The sequence below is a fragment of the Lepus europaeus genome, chromosome 17 (assembly GCF_033115175.1).
Source record: "Lepus europaeus isolate LE1 chromosome 17, mLepTim1.pri, whole genome shotgun sequence".
NCBI lineage: Eukaryota > Metazoa > Chordata > Mammalia > Lagomorpha > Leporidae > Lepus > Lepus europaeus.
The window spans coordinates 26,746,357-26,770,563 of NC_084843.1; the positions used below are offsets into that span (position 1 = coordinate 26,746,357).

General features: G+C 47.2%; 1 protein-coding gene across 2 annotated transcripts in view; it reads left to right on the plus strand.

Moving 5' to 3' along the window:
- Positions 1-24,207, plus strand: part of ARL3 (ADP ribosylation factor like GTPase 3) — a 36,260-nt gene that overhangs the window by 4,938 nt on the left and 7,115 nt on the right. For both annotated transcript variants that reach the window (XM_062215292.1, XM_062215291.1), the window contains exons 2-5: positions 1,781-1,924; positions 8,457-8,573; positions 19,954-20,004; positions 21,814-21,999. In XM_062215292.1, the coding sequence (XP_062071276.1) occupies positions 1,781-1,924; positions 8,457-8,573; positions 19,954-20,004; positions 21,814-21,999 (498 nt within the window). The remainder of the gene's footprint in view (positions 1-1,780; positions 1,925-8,456; positions 8,574-19,953; positions 20,005-21,813; positions 22,000-24,207) is intronic.

Consider the following 24,207-nt stretch of genomic DNA (forward strand, 5'->3'; position numbering starts at 1 on the left):
CCTGGGTGCCGGCACCGCAGGTGGGGAAGATTAGCCTAGTGAGCTGTGGCACCAGCCTACAAATACAGTTTTAAGAAGGAATGGTGTCGGCCAGCCCCATGGTTTAATAGACTAATCCGCCTTGCGGCGCTGGCACACTGGGTTCTAGTCCCGGTTGTGGCGCCGGATTCTATCCCGGTTGCCCCTCTTCCAGGCCAGCTCTCTGCTATGGCCCGGGAAGGCAGTGGAGGATGGCCCAAGTGCTTGGGCCCTGCACCCGCAAGGGAGACCAGGAGAAGCACCTGGCTCCTGGCTTCGGATCGGCGCAATGTGCCGGCCGCTGCAGCCATTGGAGGGTGAACCAACGGCAAAAAGGAAGACCTTTCTCTCTGTCTCTCTCTCACTATCCACTCTGCCTGTCAAAAAAAAAAAAAAGAAGGAATGGTGTCAAAGTATTCAAGGATAGAGGAGATTGGAAACAAAAGCAAAACAACAAACAAACAAAAAGCCCTGCCTATCTTGTGTTTGTTTCCAATCCATCCAGTCTCCTCCCCTATAGAATTTGTCTTTCTATCTTAAACTCAACCTTTCATTTTGCTGCTGGAATGATTGAAGGCTGGTGAGGTTAATGCGGTCCTCAGCAAGTCAGTACAAATACAGTAGTTCAAGTGCTAAACAAGGAGCCTCCAGGCAGAAAGGAGTTCTTAATAATTATGTGTATTTGCATATCATTGTCCCTAGACCTAATTGTTAAGGATTCTTTCACAGAAGTATTATTTGATCTTAGTGAACAAACTGGTTTGAATCGTTGCCTGCTGCAATGTGGATAACAAATACAGCCATTTTATATATTGTTAGACTCAGCGTGAAGGAATTTCTGCTCTGGCCGGGAGATAAGATTATATGCCCTTTCAACTCTGGGATTCTTTGATGCTGGTTGCAGCCATGCCTCATTCGACTGTCAGCTGCAGGACAAAACAAATAACTATCATGTAAAAATTGTCTCGGTGGCTAGCTAAAAAGCAACGTGGGTTATTTCCATCCATAAAAATAATAAATAAAAAAGCAACAGAAATGTTAGATGACTAGAAATACCCTGGTTATATGTTGATGTTTTTCTCTTCGTGAATGCTCTTTCCAATTCCTCAGTTTCTCTGTTGTATCCGATTTTTCATCTGAAAAACTCAGGTCGTCTGTATAGCATGTATGTGGCCTGAAATGCTCTTGTGAAAGTTAGGCTATGATAGAGTATTTTGAATGAAGTCTTAAAACATGAACTGAAGTAGATAGTCTTAAACAGAGAGCTCAGCTACAATCTTTAAGTGCTTGAAAATGTTGCCTTGACTCGGGTGGGTAATTGTGTTGAATTTGATAGCCGTTACCTGCTGTCTGTCTAGTAAGTGCCACGTGCTGTGGAAGACAGAAGCTGTCAGTCTTACCCATGAGAAATTTCACCCTAGTGAAGAAGAAAGAATACAAAATCAATTATGGAGAGTAAAGGTCTTCAGGAAAACAGAGTGGGTAGCAGTGCGCACTCACAGGAGAATCGGGGCGACTGCTAAGCTGGATTAAGAGGAGGAGCAGGAATAAGCCAGGCTGCTTATTAACTTGCTGAGTTTACCGTAGTGTGTCTGCCAACACTTGGAAGGAGGAAGTAAATGAAATAAGTGGCATTAGAGTGGAAAACAATGACATAAATTCTATAACCAAGAATGTTTTTCAAGGAGAAGTCATTCTGATGTCCAGTAATGTCAAAACCAGTGCCCCCCAAAGTAATCTGTCTCCTTCATGGTTGTTTAAGGGCTTACTCTCAATTTTGCGCAAATTGAAAAGTGCACCGGACCAGGAGGTGAGAATCCTTCTCCTGGGCTTGGATAATGCTGGCAAGACCACCCTTCTGAAGCAGCTTGCGTCGGAGGACATCAGCCACATCACACCTACGCAGGTGAGCACTGCCTGCCTCCAGGTGCCGTGAGGCTAACCGAGGTGTGAAGACCACGTGCAAAGTAGAGTTTTGTCCACCCCCATGCTCTGTTTCTGAGAGAAGTCTATACAGTCTAAGATTAATCAGATTTCAAACATACATCAAGAAATTCCCTTCACATGACGTTTTCAAGTGGCCATATTCATAGAAAAGTTAGTTTAGTATGGGGCTTACTGGCACTGGGGAGAATTATGAATGTGGAGGTGTTGTTTAGTAAACACAGGCCTTTTTTTTTTTTTTTTTAAGATTTATTTATTTGAAAGGCAGAGCAGCAGAGAGAGAAGAAAGAGAGAAATTTTCCATCCACTGATTCACTCCTAAGATGGCTGCAACAGAACCAAAAATTCCATCCCAGGCTCCCACATAGGTGATGGTGCAGGGGCCCAGGTACTTGGGCCATCTTCCACTGCCTTCCCAGGCACATAACCAGGAAGCTGGATTGCAAATGGAGCAGCGGGAACTCAAATCAGCACTGTGACATGGGATGCCAGGTTATACCGCTATGAGATAATACCAGCTCTGTATTTTTGTAAATGAAAAAAAGCTCCATGTGAATACACTTAATGCCACTGAACTGTGCACTTTTAAATGGTTAAAACAGCACATTTATGTTATGTATATTCTATAATTTTAAAAATATATACCTACATACAAGGATGCTTCAAAGAGTTTTTGGAAAAATGAAATTGAAGTTTATGGGGCAGGTGTTACAGCAGTGATACCTGTACTCCTTACCACAGTGCCTGAGTTTGAATCCCCACAATGATTCCCATCCAGCTTCCTGCTACTGGGCACCCTGGGAGACAGCAGGTGATACTCAAGTACTCGGGTCTCTGCCACTCACATCGGCGATCTAGACTGAGTTCCAGGCTCCTGGCTTCAGCTTGACCCAGCCCTGATTGTTCTGGACATTTGGGGAGTGAATGAGCAGATAAAGAAATCCATGCATTTGTTTTTTATAATATACATTTTGTGTAACTTTCTAAGACCCCTCATATTTATGGATTTCTGAGGTCTTTTGCACTAAAACAAACTTACCTTTTAGTTCCATTTTTCACAAAGTTTTCTTTTTTTAAAGATGTATTTATTTATTTGAAAGGCAGAGTTACACAGAGAGAAGGAAAAGCAGAGAGAGAGGTTTTCCATCCACTGGTTTACTCCCCACTTGACCTCAATGGTTGGAGCTGAGCCAATCTGAAGCCAGGAGCCAAGAGCTTCTTCTGGGTTTCCCACATGGGTGCAGAGGCCCAAGGACTTGGGCCATCTTCTACTGCTTTCCCAGGCCAAAGCAGAGAGCTAGATTGGAACTGGAGCAACTGAGACTCAAACTGGCACCCATATGGGATGCTGGCACTGCAGGTGGTGGCTTTACCCGCTACGCCACTGTGCTGGGTCCTCACAAAGTCTTTGAAGTACCCTCATACATAAATCAGAATTCAGGGGCCAGCATTGTGGCACATTGGGTTAAGTGGCCACCTGCAATACTGGCATCCCATATGAGTACTCTTTCCATTCCCATCCAGCTCCCTGTAATGTGCCTGGGAAAACAGTGGAGGATGGCCAAAGCCCTTGGGCCCCTGCATGCACATGGGAGACCCAGAAGAAGCTCCAGGCTCCTGGCTTCGGATAGGCCCATCTCCAGCCATTTTGGCCAACTGGGGAATAAACCAGCAGATGGAGGACTTCTCTCTCCACCTCTGCCTCTCTGTAACTGCCTTTCAAATAAATAAAATAAATCCTTTTTTCATAAAATAGCTAAAAAAAATGGCCCAAGTGCTTAGACCTCTGCCACCCATGTGGGAGACCCAGGTGGAGTTCCAGGTCTCTGGCTTTGGCTTTGCTCAGCCCTTGCCATTGTGGCCATTTGGAGAGTTAATCAGCAGATGGATGCTCTATCTCTCAGTCTCTGTCTGTAACTCTGCCTTTCAAATAAATAAATAAATCTTTTTAAAACACCATAAATGAGAATACATATGCGTGTGTGTGTGTGTGTTGCAAAAACAGTTCATTCAGATCTAAGTAATTACCTATATATTCTTTCAAAAAATAGCTTTATCTTCTCTGACTATTGAATTAGTATTGGGGAAAATTCAGAGAAAGTAGAAAGGAAAAAGCCAAAGAGTACTCTGATAAAAAGCACAATCAATATTTAGTGCATATTTTTTCAGACTTACAAATACCTGTCCATTTTTTAAATATAAAACAATTACTGTCTTATAAAATATAGCTTCATCAACATTCTTCTTTCCTAAGGCCATGCAAGCAAAACACAAAGGATAAAGCAGTGGCTGTGCTCCCAGTAGGAGGGGTAAAGATGGACTGTGATTGGAAGAACCCCAGCAGGCTTCTTTGGACCTCATTCCCACTAGGGAATCCTGAGAAAGCGTGGCCTTTGCCCAAGCCAGGAGGGATAGCCTATCGGTCTTGGTCACTTGAAAGTGTTTGAGCGTTACAAGTTTTAGCAAAACCAGAGTTATTTAGCATTTTCTGTTGCTGTACCGTAATGAGACCTCAGTGTCAGGTTTGAACCCGGCGGGTATGTATACTTCATGGCCTATGCATCGTACCGATTCTCAGCTCTTTGTAGGAAAGTCATTTCAACTCCTACCAAATGAGCAATTTTACAGCTTCTGAACAAATTTCATGTATAGCCCAAGGAAGAGCAAATTACAGCCGTCTAGCCTAGAAGGGCTGAAAACACATATTAGTGTGTCAGGATTTCTGCCAGAAAAAGAAGGGTTAGTTTTTTTTTTGTTTGTTTTTAGTATTAGCAATGGCCTGCATGTCTCAGGCATGCTAAAATGAAGATTTCCACACTATAGACAAGGAATGAACTCAAAGTTCCAATTTTATTGTGGATGTATGTTGGTGACTCATATCAGGGTTTTATATTTATTCTTTTTTTTTTAAAGATTTATTTATTTATTTGGAAATCAGAGTTGCAGAGAGAGAGTGAGAGAGATCTTGCATCCGCTGGTTCCATTCCCAGATGGCTACAACGGCCAGAGTTGGGCAAGGCCAAGGCTAGGAGCCCGGAGCTTCTTCCAGGTCTCCCACGTGGATGCAAGGGCCCAAGCACTTGGGCCATCTCCTGCTGCTTTCCCAGACACATTAGCAAGGAACTGGATCAGAAGTGGAGCAGCCAGGACTCCAACTGGTGGCACCCACATGGGAGCCCAGTGTTGAAGGAGGTGGCTTAACCTGCTGTGCCACAACGCTCGCCCCTGTGTTTATTCTTTAAAAACACACTGTATTGTGTTTCTGTTTTGTATTAGAAAAGTAATAGATGTTCATTATAGTAAATTTAGAAATCATAAATGAATAAATTGAAAAACTAGAGGCCGGCGCCATAGCCACTAGGCTAATCCTCCGCCTGCGGTGCCGGCACCCCAGGTTCTAGTCCCAGTCGGGGTGCCGGATTCTGTTCCAGTTGCTCCTCTTCCAGTCCAGCTCTCTGCTGTGGCCCGGGAGTGCAGTGGAGGATGGCCCAAGTCCTTGGGCCCTGCGCCTGCATGGGAGACCAGGAGAAGCACCTGGCTCCTGGCTTCAGATCAGCGTGGTATGTCGGCTGTAGTGCGCCGGCTGTAGCGCGCCAGCCACAGCGGCCATTGGAGGGTGAACCAATGGTAAAGGAAGACCTTTCTCTCTGTCTCTCTCTCTCTCTCACTGTCCACTCTGCCTATTAAAAAAAAAAAAAAAAAAAAAAAAAAAAAACCACCTAGAAATCACAATGCCCCGTCAGACATAACCGCTGTTGCATTTAGGAATTTATCCATTCAGGTTTATTTTCTTTGCATTTTTATGATGGGTATATTTAAAAAATTTTAATGGCTCATAAAGATACACTGTATTGTATCAGCTTTTTGCTTACTTAATAACATGTCATGAACCTCTTCCTACACTATGTGTTGTGTAATGTATCTCTACATGATAGTAGTATCTCCCTAGAATAATTTCCTACTAGATTTGTTTGATCTGATAACTCATAGAAGTTCAAGGCAGTTGATACACATGGTCCCTTTAAACAATTTACTGCTATTTATTCCCTGCTTCATTCCAGAAAATACCAGATATTATTGGGTATGACATTTAACATCATTTAAAAAAGTTTTTTGGGGGGAGTGAGGACCAGTGTTGTGACACTGCAGGTTAAACCACTGCCTGTGATACTAGCATCCCATATGAAGGCCGGTTCAAAAGTCCTGACTACTCCAGTTTTGATCCAACTCCCTGCTGATGTGCCTGGTAAGACAGCAGAAGAGGGGCTGGTGCTGTGGCACAGTGGGTAAAGCCCTAGCCTGCAGTGCCAGCATCCCATGTGGGTGCTGGTTCAAGTCCCAGCTACTCCTCTCCCAATCCAGCTCTCTGCTGTGGCCTGGGAAAGCAGTAGAAGATGGCCGAACCCCTTGGGCCCCTGCACCTGCGTGGGAGACCCGGAAGAAGCTCCTGGCTCCTGATCAGCGCAACTCCTGCCATTGCGGCCGTCTGGGGAGTGGACCGGTGGATGGAAGTGCTCTCTCTCTCTCTCTCTCTCTCTCTCGCTCTGGCTCTGCCTCTCTCTCTAACTCTTTCAAATAAATTATTAAAAAACAATTTTAAAAATTAAAAAAAAAGACAGCAGAAGATGGTCCAAGTGCTTGGCCCCTGCAATCTATGGGGGAGACCTACATGGAGTACTAGGCTCCTAGCTTCAGCCTGGCCCAGCCCCGGGCCTTGTGGCCATTTCAGGAGTGAACCAGAGAATGGAAGGTTTCTCTCTCTCTTTTCCTCTCTCTCTCTCTCCCTCCCAGTACTCTGCCTTACAAAATAAATAAGTAAATTTTTAAAAATTATTATTTTTTTATTTGAGAGGCATGGAGACAGAGAGCTCCCATCTGCTGGCTTACTCCCCAAAAGCCCACAATGGCTGAGGCTAGTCCAGGGCCAGAGCCAGGAGCCAGGAACACAATCTAGTTTTCCCACAAGGTGGCAGGAATCCAGTCACTTGAGCCATTACCACTGCTTCCCAGGGTCTTCACTGGTAAGAAGCTGGAGTGGGACCCAGATGTCTCAACCCCCAGAATAAATGCTCCTTTGTAATATCATTTTTGAGTGTTGAATTTTTAAATACACATAAGCAGTTTTGTCAGTGTGTCCCAGTGAAGTTGCCTTTTTTCTTTTCCTTAAGATTTATATATTTGGAAGGCAGAGTAACAGAGAGAGACCTTGCATCCACTGGTTAATTCCCTGAATGGCTGCTGTGGCTGGTGTTTGGCTAGGCTGAAGTCAGGAGCCCAAACTCCATCTGGGTCTCCCACATAGGGGGCAGGGGTTCAAGCTCTTGGGTCATCATCCACTGCCTCACCATGCCATTAGCAGGGGGCTGGATCAGACTTGAGCCAGCCCTCCGATATTAGATGCCTGTGTCACAAGGGACAGCTTCTCCTGCTGTGCCACAATGCTAGTCTCCCTGTAGAGTTCTTGAACTCTACAGTCATTGGTGTTCTGGCAGAGTGGTAGTCAGCATTATCCCCCAGCGTCCTCCAGTGGCTTATTCCCAGTGGCAGTTGGGTGGCCGTGTTCCTGTGCATAGCACAGTGCCTCGTCCTGCACTGGGCAGGAGTCCTTACCGGCTGCCCGATGAGGCAGACCCGCATTACTCCAGGTGTTCAGGATGAAATGTCTCTTCTCTGGTAGCAAGTGGTTGATTGGAGTTTTCCATTCCTGGTTCCCCTAGATCATTCTTGCAAGCTTTTTTTTTTTTTTTTTTTTAATTCTTGTTCATGAAATGCATTCTCTCCAAATCCCCAGTGGCCTTGTTAATTTGTTTCTCCCTCCTCACTAACTCCCAGCTGGCAGTTCTGCCTGGCCCTGAAGCAGCACCTCAAGTAACTGCCTTAACAATGAATACCTACTTTTGGGGTTCATCAGAGACACCTGTTAAAGCAGGGGCAGGTGCGCACCTGTTTAAGCGTCTCCTTCATTGTGGAGAACTGAAGGCTTTGTGTCAGAATTTGACCAGGCCCTCAGCCCCCTCCACCTTGTCCTCAGTTTGGCTCCCTCTTTTTCCTGCTTATTCCAGATGCAGATATTTATTTTCAGAGAATCTAACCCCCCAGGTTTGTAGCTCTCGCCTCTTTTTAAACTTAGCATTTGTTCTCTGTTCATTACATGTGCTGCTCTGTTAAATTTTACCGACGTGGGGACTCATCGGAGGGTGTGCTGTTTGTTGATTACCAGCATGATCCCCATAGTAAGCTACCTCAGTGATTAGGTGGGCACTTTATTCTTTTATGGGAAAAGTCATGTTAACCCAGACTCTGGGAACACTGACTGTGTGGCCCGAATGAAATAAGCATGAATAAATGTGTGTCTTCCATGTCACAGCAAGCCTTTTTCAGTATTAACAATGTGGCAGGGTATCTCAGAACTTAAAAATATGCATATTTCATGTAACATTGTCAGAATTATGATCTTGTAGCTTTCTAAAACTTGATGTTTTTGCCTGTTTCAGGGTTTTAACATCAAAAGTGTACAATCACAAGGTTTTAAACTGAATGTATGGGACATCGGTGGGCAGAGGAAAATCAGACCATACTGGAGGAATTATTTTGAAAATACTGATATTCTCGTAAGTACTTTTTCTGATGCACTGACTCACAGTCCTCTTTGCCACGTGTCAGGAACAGGGACACTGTGCCGTGCCTCCTGTCAGCAGTCGCATTGCCATAGTGGGAATCACTGTGGATGCAGCAGGCCTCGTGGGAGGCTGCACAGGCACAGAAGGGACTCCCCATGACTCAGAGATGATGTTTTGCTGTCGCCCAGTAACAGTGTTGTGCCCTCACCCACCTTGGAGAAATAAAGTGTTTATGAATTACCATAGTGATTTGGATAGCAGAAGGGAAGGCAGAAGAGCGTGTCACTGTCTGTCACCCCAAGGAAGGCCACGTAAGGTGCGTACCCCAAAGAGAAAGCGAGAGTGAGAGGCGGGAGAGCATGAGCCCGGGAGCCGCCGACCAGCTGAAGGTGCTCTCCCTAGGAAGAGGGCGCGGCCCGGGAGCCTCTGCTCTCAGAACTTCCATCCACAGAGTGACCGCGCCCCGCAGAGTTCTGAGGGGCTGAGCTAGGAGCAGCGCAGGGAGCGTGAGGGTGGCAGGACGGACCGCAGAGTCAGGAAGAAGTTTCCTCTCATTCTCATTGTCCAGGAGAAGCTGCCACGTGGGTGGGGGATTCCCCACGCGGTGGTTCATTTGGGCAGAGGCCAGGACTTCTGCCCGCAGCTCCCTGTTGCTTTCCGAAGGCTGCTTCAGCACGCTCGGGACGTCACCGTCTGCCCCCACCCCCACGTTCTTCGGATGGCCCAGCTCCCCTGCCTCAGCCACACACGCTCCTGATCCTGCCCTAAAACTTGGATGGAGAAAGCAGTGGCCTATTATTTTCACTAACCTCTAACGTGACCAGAGAGCGTAATCCGTAGCAGCACCCACAACAGGCATCAGCTCGCGTGTCACAGAGCTTCCTGGGTGTCTCTCTCCTGAGCTGTTGCTGTCAGCAGGCATTCATCCTGTAGTCTGTTGTTCAGAAAGGAGAAACACACACAAGGAGCCTCTTCTCTTTACGGTGCTGCCCCTCCGGATCCCGTCCCCTCTCGCTTCCCCGTACAGCACGGCTCCTTCAGGGTTTTGCCTGCTGCTGTCTCCACGGCCTGTTCTCTGTCAGGCTTGGCAGTGTTGCCCCAAGCTGAGTCCCAGGTCTGCACGGTGGGCTGCCTTCACCCGTCAGCACACTTGCGTGGCTGCCATACTGCCTTCCCGTGGCTTCCGGGATACTGTCTGGCTTCCCTTTCCTCCCCTGCTTACCTCCCAGCCTCCCAGCCTGGGGTGCCCCTGAGTTCAGTCCTGGTGTTTAGCTTCTCTGAGTCCCTGGGTGGGTAACCTCATCTGGTTTCCAGCCGTTGGTCACCGCCTCCACACTGGTGCGTCCCAGTCTGTTATCACTGGCCTGGAGGTCCTCCTCAGAGCATCACTTCCATGCTGACATTGCCCCTCAGCCTCACCGGCTCCAAAACCTGTCTTCAGCCACTTCTACCCTAACCTCCTCCCACAGTCTCCTCAGTAAATGTCAATCCCATTCACCCCAAATATTAGAGTCATCCTTGGCTCCTTTTTCTCTCACTCCCCACATCTGATCCACCAGCAAATCCTGTTGTGTCTACCTTCAAAATACTTCTAGCTCCTGACTGCTCCTCTCCACCTCCCCTGCTACCTTGCCTTGATGTCTGCAGTAGCCCCGTAACTGGTCTCCTAACTAGTCGGCTAACTTCCACCCTGTCTCTTTGAAGTTTCCTCTCAACCCTGTAGCTGCAGTAATCCCATTAAAACATAAGTTTTCCAAGGTGAGGATTTGGTGCAGCAGCTAAGCCACCACTTGGGACACCTGTACTCCCATATCAGAGTGCCTGGGTTCAAGTCCTGGCTCCGCTCTCCATCCCAGCGTCCCTGATAATGTGCACCCTGGGAGGCAGCAGGTGATGGTTCAAGTGCTTGGGTCCCAACCATTCACTTGAGAGACCTGGGTAGAATTCTGGGCTCCTGGCGTCAGCCTGGCCCAACCTCAGCTATTATAGGCATTTGGGAAGTGAACCAGCTGGTGAAAGATCTCTCTTTCTCTGTCACTCAGCCTTTCAAATAAAATGTTAAAAATGTACAAATGCTTCACATGTCAGAATCAAAGTCAAGGTTCTCACAGTGGCCTGCACGGTCCCCTACATTCTCATTCACCCTCTGACTTCTCTCCCCCTTCTCTAACTTGGTTCCAACCACACCAGCCTCTTTGCTGTTCCTGGAACACAGGCAGATCCCACCTCAGGGCCTTGCCGTTGCTATTTCTACTGCTAGATGCCCTCTTCCTTAGAGAGAGCCTCATGGCTTACTCCTTCGCCTCCTTCAAGTCTGCGCGCTGAGACTTTCCCTGTTCCATGTATTTTAAGTTCATAGCCACTGTCTGCACACTTCTGACACTGATTGTTCCCTACTGTTCTTTTTTCCCTCCATCAGATCTATCAATATCTAGTATCACCAGGCATATATTTTTATGTTATTTTATGTATTTTCATTTATTTGAAAGAGAGAGAGGTCTCCCATTCCTGGCTCCTTGCTCGAATGCCTACAACAGCCAGCCTGGGCCAGGCTAAAGCCAGGAGCCTGAAACTTCATCTAGATCTCCCATGTGGATGACAAGACCTAGTACATTAGCAGGAAGCTGGATCAGAAGGAGAGGCCGGCGCCACGGCTCAATAGGCTAATCCTCCGCCTTGCGGCGCCGGCACACTGGGTTCTAGTCCTGGTCGGGGCATCGGATTCTGTCCCAGTTGCCCCTCTTCCAGGCCAGCTCTCTGCTGTGGCCCGGGAAGGCAGTGGAGGATGGTCCAAGTGCTTGGGCCCTGCACCCCATGGGAGACCAGGAGAAGCACCTGGCTCCTGCCTTTGCATCGGCGCGGTGTGCTGGCCGCAGTGGCCATTGGAGGGTGAACCAACGGCAAAGGATGACCTTTCTCTCTGTCTCTCTCTCTCTCTCTCACTGTCCACTCTGTCCAAAAAAAAAAAAAAAAAAAAAAGAAGGAGAGGAGCCTGGACTCAAACCCAGCACTCTGATATAGGAAGCAGATGTCCCACTGTGTCACAACACAATGCCCATCAGACATATTTTTATTTCTTACCAGTCTCCCCCCTAGGATGTAAGCCCCATAGAAATAGGAGCTTTACATTTTTTCAAATTGTTGTGTCTCCATTGGCTAGAAAAGTACCCAATGAAAGAAGTTGATTATTGTCATGGTTGGATCCTAACATTAGGTAGAATGTAGAATTTCCTAACTTCTACATTCCCTTCTAACTCAGAGGTTCGACGATGCTGCATTGTTGTGGCCAAGTCCCAGGGTATGCCAGTTCCTTCTATAAGATGGAGAGATCATTTACTTTGTGGGGAGGGAGTTATGTGAGAAGCAGGATAATTCATTTACTCACTATCACCCTTAAATGGACCACAATACCAAAACATAAAATCATACTGTCATTAACCAACACCTGTGAGGGACTGGGATGTGGGTCACATCTCATACTTCTGGCCCTCTGAGAAGGTAAATTCCAGTCTATTCCTGGTGCCAGCTTCAGGATTTAATTAGATGAGAAGAAAATGATGAGATACACGTTTCCATCCATTTACTTCTCTTTTCCACCAGTCATTCCTTCAGACTCTGCAATATACCTTCTAGGAGAACAGACAAGAAGTGCTGGGGAGAAAGAAAAATTTTCCCTCCAAGACAGAAAGAAGCTTCTGGAATATCAGCTACTGTATCCATGCTACAGATATAAACTTCCAATTTTAGATATTTCATATTTACACAAAGGTCAGAAAAATAGTATGAAATTCCAGATCTCCCAGTTTTCTTAATTTGTTTTGGCAATCTAGTTTAATTTTCTCTATCACCATTCTTTTCTTTGGAGTATTTTAAAGCAAATCCCAGGCATTATATTATATATATGTTTTTTAAGATTTATTTATTTGAAAAGCAGAGTTACAGAGAGGCAGAGAGAGAGAGAGAGGTATCTTCCATCCGCTGGTTCACTCCCCAAATGACAACGGCTGGAGCTGGGCCGATCCAAAGCCAGGAGCCAGGAGCTTCTTCCAGGCCTCTCACACGGGCTCAGAGGCCCAAGGACCTGGGCCATCCTCCACTGCTTGCTCAGGCCACAGTAGAGAGCTGGATCAGAAATGGAGCAGCCAAGACTCAAACCAGCACCCATAAGGGATGCCGGCACTGCAGGCAGCGGCTTTACCCACTACACCACAGCGCCGGCCCCAACTCTGCCTTTCAAAATAAATCTTTATTTAAAGTCAATTGCTTTCCTTTATATAAGCTAGCAATGAACAACTGGAATTTAAAATTAGAAGAAAAATACTATGTAACTCCCCAGAAAAAAAACTAGCATAAACTCAATAAAATATATACAGGATCTGTTTGAGAAAAATACAGAACTGATCAGAGGGGCCAGCACTGTGGCATAGTAGGCTAAGCCTCTGCCTGGAATGCTGGCATCCTATATGGGCACCGTTTCATGTCCTGGCTGCTCCTCTTCCAATCCAGCTCTCTGCTATGGCCTGGGAAAGCAGTGGAAGATGGCCAGAGTACTTGGGCTCCTGCTCCCATGTGAGGGACCCAGAAAAAGCTCTGGCTCCTGGCTTCAGATTGGCCCAAAGCTATCTGGGGAGTGAACCTGCAGATGGAAGACCTCTCTCTCTGTAACTCTCTCTCTCAAATAAATAAATAAAATCTTAAAAAAAAAAAAAAAACTGATCAGAGAGGGGCCATTGTTGGTGGCACAGTGGGTTAAGCTATCACTGTCAACACTAGTATCCCGTATCACAGCACCAATTTAAGTCCTGGCTGCTCCACTTCCAGTCCAGCTTCCTGCCAATGTGCCTGGGAAGGCAGCAGAAAATGAGTCTAGTATTTGGGCTCCTGCCATATATGTGGGAGACCAGGATGGTGTTCCTGGCTCCTGGCTTTGGTCTAGCCCAAACCTGGCTGTTGTAGCCATTTGGAGAATGAAGCAGTAGATAGAAGATTCTCTCCCTCCTTCCTTCCCTCCTTAGTCCCTTCCTCCCTCATCATTTCTCCCTCTCTGTGTCCCTCTACCTTCCAAAAGAAGAAAGAAATATTTAAAAGAAGCTGATCGAAGATATCAAAGAAAATCTAAATAAATGGAGAGATATTAGTCTATGTTCATGAATAGGAGGAAGACTCGATATTGTTCCGATGGCAGTTATACCCAGTGTGGTGTACAGATTGAGTATAATCCCAGCACATTATTTTGGGAATGTTGACAAACTAGTTCTAAATTTTGTGTGGAAAGGCAGGAGATCCAGGTAGCCAAACAGAACTGATGGAGAACAAGACAAAGAATTGACACTTCCCAACTTCCGGATTTACTGTTCAGCTAACCAAGATGGCCGCTGTCAAAGAACAAACAAACTGATCAACAAACAGAACTGACAGCCCCAAAACAAATCCACATGACAAAGAAGTAAAACAATTCCGTGGATGAAGAATAATCTTTTCAGCAGATGATGCTGGAATAATGGGATACTCACATGTAAAAAATAGAAGTAGCAGTGTTGTCTCTCTTGGAGCCCCCCTCCATGCCACTCCGGCTGGAGGTCTCTGACTTAAATAAATCTTACTTTTAAATCTTAAAAAAGAAAAAAAAAAATCTCGACATAGTCTGTACCCCTTTCACAAAAATCAGCTCAAAATGTGCCCTGGACATAAATATAAAACCCAAAACTGTAAGGGGCAGGCGTTTGCCTGGTGGTTAAGATGCCATTTGGGAGGCCAGGTCCCACATCAGAGAACCTGTGTTTGATACCCAGCTCTAGCTCTTGCTTCTAGCTTCCTCCTGATGCAGAGCCTGGGAGGTAGTTTTGGTGGTTAAGATAGAGGGGTCCCTGGGGCTGGTGCCATGGCTCACTCGGTTAATCCTCCTCCTGCAGCGCTGGCATCCCATATGGGTACCAGGTTCTAGTCCCGGTTGCTCCTCTTCCAGTCCAGCTCTCTGCTGTGGCCCGGGAAGGCAGGGGAGGATGGCCCGAGTGCTTTGGTCCCTGCACCTGCATGGGAGACCAGGAGGAAGCACGCCGGCCGTAGCAGCCATTAGGGAAATGAACCAACGGAAGGAAGACCTTTCTCTCTGTCTCTCTCACCGTCTATAACTCTGTCAAATAAATTAATTAAAAAAATAAAAGATAGAGGGGTTCCTGCCACCCATATGGGAGACCTGGATGAGTTCTCTGAACTTCAGCTCCTCAGTTGTCACAGTGGGTGGGAGCCCTGTCCATCTGTCTTTCTGCCTCTCAAATCTAAAAAAATTATTTTAAACTTTAGAACTTAAATGAATGAACTTTGTGTATTAATATTAGCTTGTTATTAACAGATGTACCACACACTAAAGCAAGATTACTAGGGGTATAATGTAGGGGTTGGTGTTGAGAGTAGGGTAAGTATGTGCAACTCTGTGCCATACATGCAATTATTCTGTAAACCTAACAGGACTCGAACTGGTGCCCATATGGGATGCCGGCTGCAGATGGCGGCTTAGACCACTATGCCACAGCACCGACACCTAAAGAAAAGTGTATTAATTTTTAAAAGCTCTAGATTCCCTTTTCCTTTTTCAACCAAGAGTTGGGAAAAAGCAGGCGGCTGAGAGCAGTAACATTTCCGTGTGCTCACCTGCTGGATTAAGGTGCCCGGAAGAACTCCCAGAGGAGCCATCTTCAAGGATATTGATTGTGAGGTGCCAAAAGGGGGTCTCAGAAACTGGTCTACAGGTGAGGGTGACTTTAAGTCCCAAGCCCTGCCACCTTGAGGACAGACTGCAAGGTGGCAGTAATATGACCCTGGCTTCTGCACGCCCACTAGGTGAGAGCGCCCAGGAATTAATGAACAATGCAGCAGAAATCGTTCCAGAGCAGCTCTAAGGAAGGTTTGTCCAGCAACGCCAGACACTAGCACAAGACAGCGTTTTGGGTTGAAAGTCAGCTGTTCATTATTTTCCAGTGCCATTGGAGATCAAACAAGTTTGGGGAAGCAGCTGAGTCCCCAGGGTTAGAGTCTAAGGCCCTGTCCACCTGTTCTGTAGCAGCTTGGCTGCAGTGGTTGATGGGCTATATTTGTATGTCTGTGCTTAATAGTCTTCCATTATTGGTTGAAAAAGACCTATTGCCCTAGACTGGGTGCTGCCTGGAAGAGTGGGCTTGAGGCTCCGCACACACAGTTGCCTGGTTAACTCTTCTCATTACCTCTAGAGTGCCGCAGTAAATACTGCTTCAGAGCACGGGCGACCCTGAGCCAGCTGCCTCCTGTTCCCAGGCAGCCTGTGAGCTCAGAGTGGCTTTTACATTCCCGAGTGGTTGGAAAAAAATCAAAAGAATATTTCATAATGCGCAAATGATATGAAATCCAGCTTTCAGTGTCCTTGAGTGAGGTCCTGGGGGGGCACAGCCGTGCGCATTGGTGTGCAGGCTCTCGGTGGGGGCTTTCTTCCTGTCAGCACAGGTCAGCAACTGTGGAAGAGCTGGCCTGGGCCTGCAGCCTATGACGTTGACCACTGACCCCTTCGAGAGGACGTCTCCCTGCCCTTGCTTCAGAGCGCGGAAAGAGGGTGCAGTGGAAAGGGCCAGGGTTATTCTCACAGAGGACGATGCTGAGAGCATCTGACTTCAGCTCTGTTCGTTTGAGGGAAGGGGCTAAGAAAGAAAACCTGAAGTGTGATAGAGACAGTGCGTCTTCCAGCTCTCTTCAGAGCAGGAAATAAGAACAGCCTTTTGATAAGTTAAATATCACAGGGGAGGGCTCTGTACCTTGCAGTTGGTGTCAGTTAAGACACCTTCACACCCCGTCAGAGGGCCTGGGTTCAACTCCCAGCTCCAGTTCCTGACTCCAGCTTCCTGCGAACATGGACCCTGTGGCTCAAGTCACTAAAGTTCCTCCCACCTGCATGGGAGACCTGCATTGAAGTCCTGGCTCCCAACTTTGGCTGCGGGTCCAGCCCCACCAGGAGATGGGAGCTTTCTGTCTCCTCCCCTCCCCTCTCTTCTCTCCTGTCTCCTCCTCCCCGCCCCCTTTCCTACCAATCCCTCTTTTCTCTCTCTCTCTGCCTTTCAAATAAATTTTTAATAATATGTAATGTTTTTCAAGGTATATTCCTGTTACTCTATTTATTATTAGCTTTGTGTTTGAACTTAACAGAATTTAAACAAAATAACTTTGTTATCGCACCCATAGCTAAAGTGTAGGACATCAGGTGACATAGATCTCAAACCCTGGAAAGAAGGCAGCGTGGTCCTGTATTCTCTCCCCGGCGTCGCTGAGCCCTTGGCAGCAATACTGCAAGGGGATTGAGAGAGCACATGTACTGGAAAACTGCATGTTATCCCAACACTTACATGTCCCTCTTAGAATTTTGTTCAAGCCATGGGTAAAAAGCCACACTTGAATGTCCTGTCCTCTCCCTGCTGCCTACCATCTGACGGAGAAATACTTAGGAATGAAATGGCCAAAAGGTGGCAGCAGGAGGGAGCAGCAGCAAGCCGAGAGACAAAGAGTCCTGGTGCACCCTGGACAGCAGTCTGGGGGCAGAGGCCAGAGCACCCTCGAGAAAAAGCTGCTGTTCCAAGTCCTCCCTCTATTGCCAAACAAGAATTTCAAAGTAACTGCCAGATAACAGAATTGGCTTTGCCTAAAGCGTCATTCTGAGTGTCGCGGATTTTATGACTTGGTTTTTGAAAGTCTGCACTGTTTTAAGATCAATCAAAAGCTCAATAAATGTTAACTGGTCTCTGATACGTTCTGACTGAAGACCAGAATTTTTTTGATTGATTAGCTTGTTCTTAGATTAAAATAATTTTCAATGTAAAAAAATTTTACTTTAACGGAGTGGTACACAGAGAGACACAAAGAAAGAGCTCCCATCTGCCAGTTCTCTGTTTAGATACCCACAGTGGCCAGGGCTGGGCCAGGCTGAAGTCAGGAGAAAGGAGCTTCATCTGTGTCTCCCCCGTGGCAGGGACCCAAGCTAATTTGAGCTGTCTCCCAGGGTTCCACTAGCAGGAAGCTGGAATTCGGAGCAGAGCTGGACTTAACCCAGGCGCTCTAACATAGGATATTCTTGAGAGAAAAAGCTGACCGTGGTTCTTGGTACCATGTTTAGCACTAATGACTCTAGATACAAAGCATTAAGCAAATACAGTTTAATTTTTTTCCACAAGACAGCAAGTTTTCAGTGTAACAGAATTTGACCTGCATCCAGAAATGCCTCTGTGCTTCACAGTGTATCAGCTTCTATGATTAAGATATACAATGAGTACAGTGAAGGGTTTTCTTGTAACTTTGTTTTCAATTGAATATGCTCTTTTAAAAGAGAATATTTGTGAGGTAGGCATTGTGGAACGATGGGTTGAGCCACCAATGGGATCACCCATATCCCATTTGGAGAGTCTGATTCAACTCTGGGACTGGCACTGTGGCATAGCAGGTAAAGCCACCACCTGCAGTGCCAGCATCCCATAGGGGCACAGGTTCAAGTCCTGGCTGCTCTATTTCCAATCCAGCTCTCTGCTATGTCTGGGAAAACAGTAGAAGATGGCCCAAGTCTTGGGCCCCTGCACCCACATGGGAGACCTGGAGGAAGCTCCTGGCTCCTGGCTTCAGATGGGCGTGGCTCTGGCCATTGCAGCCAATTGAGGAGTGACCCAGCAGATGGAAAAACCTCTTTTCTCTGCTTCTCCTTCTCTCTCTTTGCAACTCTTTTAAATAAAATAAATAAATCTTTTTTTTTTTTAAAGCCATGGCTTGCCATGCCTGTATCCCACATGAGCTCTGGTTCGAGTCCCAGCTGCTCCACTTCTGATCCAACTCCCTGCTAATGTGCCTGGCAAAGCAGCAGAGGATGGCCCAAGTGCTTGTCCCCTGCACCCATGTGGAAGACTCAGAAGAAGCTCCTGGCTCCTGGCTTCATCCTGGCCCCAGCCTGGTTGTTGCAGTCTTTTGAAGAGTGAACCAGTGGATAGGAGGTCTCTCTCTGTTTCCTCTATACAACTCTGACTTTCAAATAAATAAATAAAAATATTAAAAAAAAGAAATGAAAAAGAAAGAAGTCTGAGCTTCTGATCCAGCTTTCCTGCTAAAGAGCCTTGGGAGCAGCAGATGGTAGCCCAAGTACTTGGGTCCCTGCCACATTCATGGGAGACCCAGGTGGAGTTCCTGGCTCCTGACTTCAGTCTGGCCCAGCCCCTACTGTTGTAAGCACTTAGGGAGTGAACCAGCTAATGGAAGATATTCGCTCTCCCCCCACATACACAACACTGCCTTTCAAATAAATAAATATTTTACAAATCTTTGCATCTATATTAAATGAAGGTGGCATTTCTATTAGACTACTTAATAACAATTTAAAATTATTTAAAGAAAGTTTAAAAATTGATAATTTTAGATTAGTAACTGGGAAAACATTTACTATAACTTTTAATGAAAACAACTATAAAATTATCTCTATAGTTTTCTCTTTTTTTCATTTTAAGGAGGACTAGAAAGGAACTTTGCACAGGAAATTATTGTAGTTATTGTGTTTGGATGCTATAACTTGGTGATTTTTCTTTTTTTCTTACCTTATTTCTCTTATTGTCATGGAAAGTTGTTTATTCATTAATTGAAATTCAGGGGTGGGGGAGAAAGCTTGAGATTTATAATTTATGCTGAATCTCAAGATTTCTCTTCTGGCAAAGCCCTTGCCCTTCTGTTTCCAGTATTTGATCTTGACCTTCAAGCCTCCAGGGAAGGTGGGATTGGGAGGAGATCACGGTGCCTCATGCCTCAGCCCCTGAAGTCAGCATGTAGTTAATGCTGCCTACTTCCAGGGTGACAGCATTCGGAGAACATGGGATCCCAAGTGCAGTGCCCCACAGCCCAGCCCTTCCATTCTGGCAGTTTGGGATGCCGCTGGCAACATGGTTAAGTGCAGCCATGGCCTTAACTGTCTGGTAGGCTTGAGTCTAAACCCCAGCTTTGTCAAATTCCAGATGTGGCCTGGGCCGGTTACTTAGCTTTGGACTTCTATTCATGTGTAAAGCAGGACAATAATGAAGTCTGTCCCAGCAAGTTGTAGCGCAGGTTCACAGAGAAGCCTCGTAGGGATGCATAGTGACCCATCAAGTGCCTGTGAAACGTAACCGTTTTTATCCCACTTGAGGCTTTCCTGACTTCCGGGACTTTGGAGGTGTTTTTGGGGCATCCCCTGTTTATTTAATTAATTAGTTTATATGTTCATTTTGCCTCCATCGACAAGGTCACTTTTGGGGTCCAGTGCTAATCCGAAGTCTGCTGACCGGGGTTGCCCGCCTGCTGCCTTCACGCACGCTGCTTGTTGTAGTAACCTCCTTCTCTTCCCCTACAGATATATGTGATTGACAGTGCAGACAGAAAAAGGTTTGAAGAGACGGGTCAGGTAAATAATTTTTCTGTTGAGACAGTTTCCACATACTCGGGTATTCATTAATCCACCCTGTAAATGTGTGAGGGTCAGGTATTTTTTAGTTTAACCTTTACAGTTCAAACCAGATAGTCATTCTGGTAAGAAGGCAAAAATATCAGATGTCAAAAAAGAAATTAGTTGAGACTCCTTTAAATAATTTTGTGATTAAAGCCTTTTAGCTTTAATCAGATTGAGTATACACTATTCCAGCAAATGCAACTTTGTACCATACCCAGAAACTCCTCCAGTTTCTTCCCAGGCCTTGTAGAAGTAAACCCGGAGGAACAATTCGCTTACCATTTCTAGTAGTATTTCTCAACACCTACTTTACTGACCGAGGGGTAACTCTGACAAATTTGACAGAATGGGAAGAAATGTGCAAGCCAAGCTAAGCCCCTCTTATTTGTAAGACAGAAGATTAAATATACCCAATATCCAAATTTGGTTTCAGATGCAGGGTATATGTCAACATATTACATGATGTGATTTGTGTACACGGTCTTACATACAGGAGCAGTGGGCATAGCCATCTTAGCCAGAGTAGATCGCCGATGGAAGCAGCCAGGGTGGTGTGGGCTTAGCTCTCAGGGCAGAGTCCTTGGCCTGTGTCCTAGACTACTGCCACAGGTGGTCTTCTAAGAGTAGCAATCCCCTAGTTTATGTTGCTTTTTCTTGGAAATTAGGTTGAGAACTCCAGGGCCCTGGAGACAACCCATCTCCTTTCTATGCCTGATGGTTCTGAGATCATTGCCTGTGTGAACCAGTGCTAACCATGACCTTGGGAGGTAGAGAAGGTCGTAAATAGTCTGCCTCCTGAAACTTACAGCTGTCTTTGAGAACACAAGTGTATTAAGTAGCTAAAATATAGACTTAATGGTGGAACAGGTGGGGCCTATCATTTCTACATGTGAACCACCTCTTACTGCAGACAAAGTCAGCATTCAGTTTTGACCTCAGCCCGTAACATAAAATTCAAGGACCTTGGTGCAGGCATTTAGCCTCCAAGTCAAGATGCTGGTTCAGAGCCCCCTGCCACATCAGAGTGCCCGAGTTCAATCCCAGCTCCAGCTCCTGCCCAGCTGCCTGCTAATGCAGACCTGGGAGACAGCAGTGATGATTCAAGTAACTGGGTTCCTGCTACCTGCGTGCGAGACCCACATTCACTTTCCAGTTCCTGTCCAGCCTGGCCCAGCGCCAGCCTTTGATGGTAGGCATGTGGCTAGTGAACCAGTAGATGGGAGCTCTTCCTGTCTCTCAAAAAATATATATATATTTTTAAAAAGATCAAAGACCTTGTCAGATGGACTATAAACTTATTTTAGGATATAGTTTGATGAAATATAATCCATATACATGCATGTTTTAGAGAGACAAAGCAGAGTTATAGTCTCAAAGTAATTGTCATTTTCAGTTTAAATTATATATATACACCTGCATATATATATATGCATTAAAAGTTAGATGCAGATAATAACCTTGAGTAAATGTAAAATCTCTAGCTGCTGCTTAGATTCTCCCTTGGGCTGGTTCTCAAAGTGTGATCTATGGGTCACCTATGGCAGACTCTCCCAAGAGTGTCAGAAATGCAGATTGCTGAGCCCTGGCTCAGCCTTCTCAAAGCAGCTTCCCTGAGCTGGGCCCAAGAATCTGCCAAGGGGATTCTTCCCTAGGCTGGGGCATGAGACTCCTGGAGCTTGCTAATTGATCCTGTAACTGTTTTCTCTAATCAGACGCACATGGTTCAGTATCGGCGCTTTCCCCCTGCCCCTGCCCCCCATCCAGGAACTAGCTGAATTACTGGAAGAAGAAAAGCTAAGCTGTGTGCCAGTGCTCATCTTCGCTAACAAGCAGGACCTGCTCACGGCGGCCCCAGCCTCTGAAATTGCAGAGGGACTGAACCTGCACACCATCCGTGACCGAGTCTGGCAGATCCAGTCCTGCTCAGCTCTCACAGGAGAGGGCATTCAGGTGAGACTACAGGAAGGCCCGGTCACCTGCCTGTCTCCTTGTTCGGGCTGATCTGGGTAGGAAAAAAGATACACAACAGATAGCCTTTGATTGGCAGATGACCTGCTGCAGGACGTGAAGGGCACGGAGGAGGAGTCTGGCTCTCTCCTAATTAGCAACCAGTCAGATACCATGAAGTGTCCCAGCAAAGCCACAGGTGAACCACCCCATGCAGGCAGCGTGCTGGCCCCGCTAGGGCGGGGGCCAGAGCAGAAGGCTCTGAATGTTGCTGCTGACTCTGGGATTCTTTGATGATTGGGTTGGGTGTCGGGACGGCTAAATACCTGTCCCCTCAAGGTGACAGCCATCACTAACCATGCTAGGTACATACCAGGTCTCCGCTATCTCCCCTGCCCTCCGGGGTGGTGTCTGTTTCCTGGTTTCCCACGGGGAAGCTGCTGCTGTCAGAGGAGCCGCTCATTTAATATTCATTCAGGGCAGAAAACGGTTGTCTCTCTGGCTCTCGGGAGGCCAGCTCCGAGAACGATGAGCAGTTTCAGCTCCGGTCCGCATCCCCCGAGACCACTTGGCACTCTGTACCCCAACGTTCTCCGCCTGCCTTGTTTCAGATGTCAGGTGCACCTGCCAGAGCTGGGACCCAGGGCCACTGAGGGGGTGGGCACCCTCGCTGCCAGATGGCTCGCGTCTCTGATGGCACAGCCGGCTTGCTTGCCTCTGAGCTTGGCACATGAGGATGTGGACCTGAGGTTGGATTCTGGGTCAGTGTCTCGCGGCCTCTTTCCATCTCCCTTCTAGTATTGGGCTTCCCTCTCTTCCGAGACATTCTCTGCAAATGGCCTTACTGCTCTTACCCCGGGCAAATAACCACTTCCTGGAATTGTCAGGGTTTGCCTCCGCATTGCACAAACAGCCTGCGCCTGCTGCTGTGTCTGCCTCTGAGCTAAGGGCGGCAGGATGGCCTTCCTCGGACTGCTGCCCGCAAGGGTATGTGGTGGGCGTCCTAAGTAGCCACAGGTGGCCTTGGCTGCAGCTCCACGGCGACCTCAGGAGCCCTGTGGGTCTCTGAGGTTTAGGTTTAAGGAAGTTTTGTTGTTGTTTTAAGTTGTATTTATTTCCTTCCTTCCTCGATTCTGCTTATAAAACAATTGTATAGACATATCCTAAGTGAAACCTTGTTTCCTCTCCCCCAGCCCCATTCCACACTGCACTGGCTCCCATGCGGAGTTCTGTTGTTCTAGAGAGCCTGCCGTGAGATATCGCGTGGTGCTTGTTCTGTGGGAGCCACCTTACCTGCGTTTTCTAGCCCGCTTCACAGACTGCTCCCACGTCACGCACGGCACAGCCTGGTGTTTCTGAGGTGAACTCCAGCTATTTTGTTCGCTTTCTCTAGTTCTAATCTACTCTTTAAACGATAGGTTTTTCCTATCACGTGATGTGCATGAGGCCCGGGAGAAGGCCTGGGTTTAAACCAAGCCCCGCAGCAGGAGGGCTCTGGGTGCCGTGGGAGCCTTCAGAGGGGTCGCACAGCAAACTCGGGAAATGGAGAGCGCCCCGAGGCGGGATGGGGGCGTGAGGCGGAGCTAGAGGAAAGAAACTCAGGAGAAAGTGGGAGCGCAGCTCCGCCCTCCTCTTCCACTCGGCCAGTACTTTGAAAGGAAGGGAAAGCCAAGCCCAGCTAACAGCCAGGGTCTGGTGTCTTCAGGAGCCTCGGGGATGCGAAAGCTGGGGCGGAGCGTGGGACCTGGAGTCAGCTCAGTAGCAGTGGTGGCAAAGCCAAGCGCACTGCATGCTGGGCCGGAAGGAGCGCCTGTCATTGTCTTCCCTGCCCCGCCACACACACGCACACGCACACACGCACCCCGCCAGCTCGCGCTGAGGGAGATGTGAGGAGTGAGCTGTGACAGGCAGGGTGCTGAGGCCACGAGAGAGGCAGGCAGCGCATCAGGGAGGGGACCCAGGGGACAGCTGCAGAAGAGGCCAGTTTCAGCAGAGCGAGGTGCTTCTGCGTGGCGGCCTTCGGTAGGACAGCTCAGAGCGGGGGCTGCAGCAGCCAGACCCACGGCGAGTGACAGGGAGAGGAAGCTAGCAAAGAACCCATGAGCAAAAAAATGATTTTCTATAGAGGAGAAATAGTTTGAAGGTCACTTAATTAGTTGAGTAGATAGTACCATGGTGTACAGAATTGGGTAGTTAAGACTGGGATTTCAA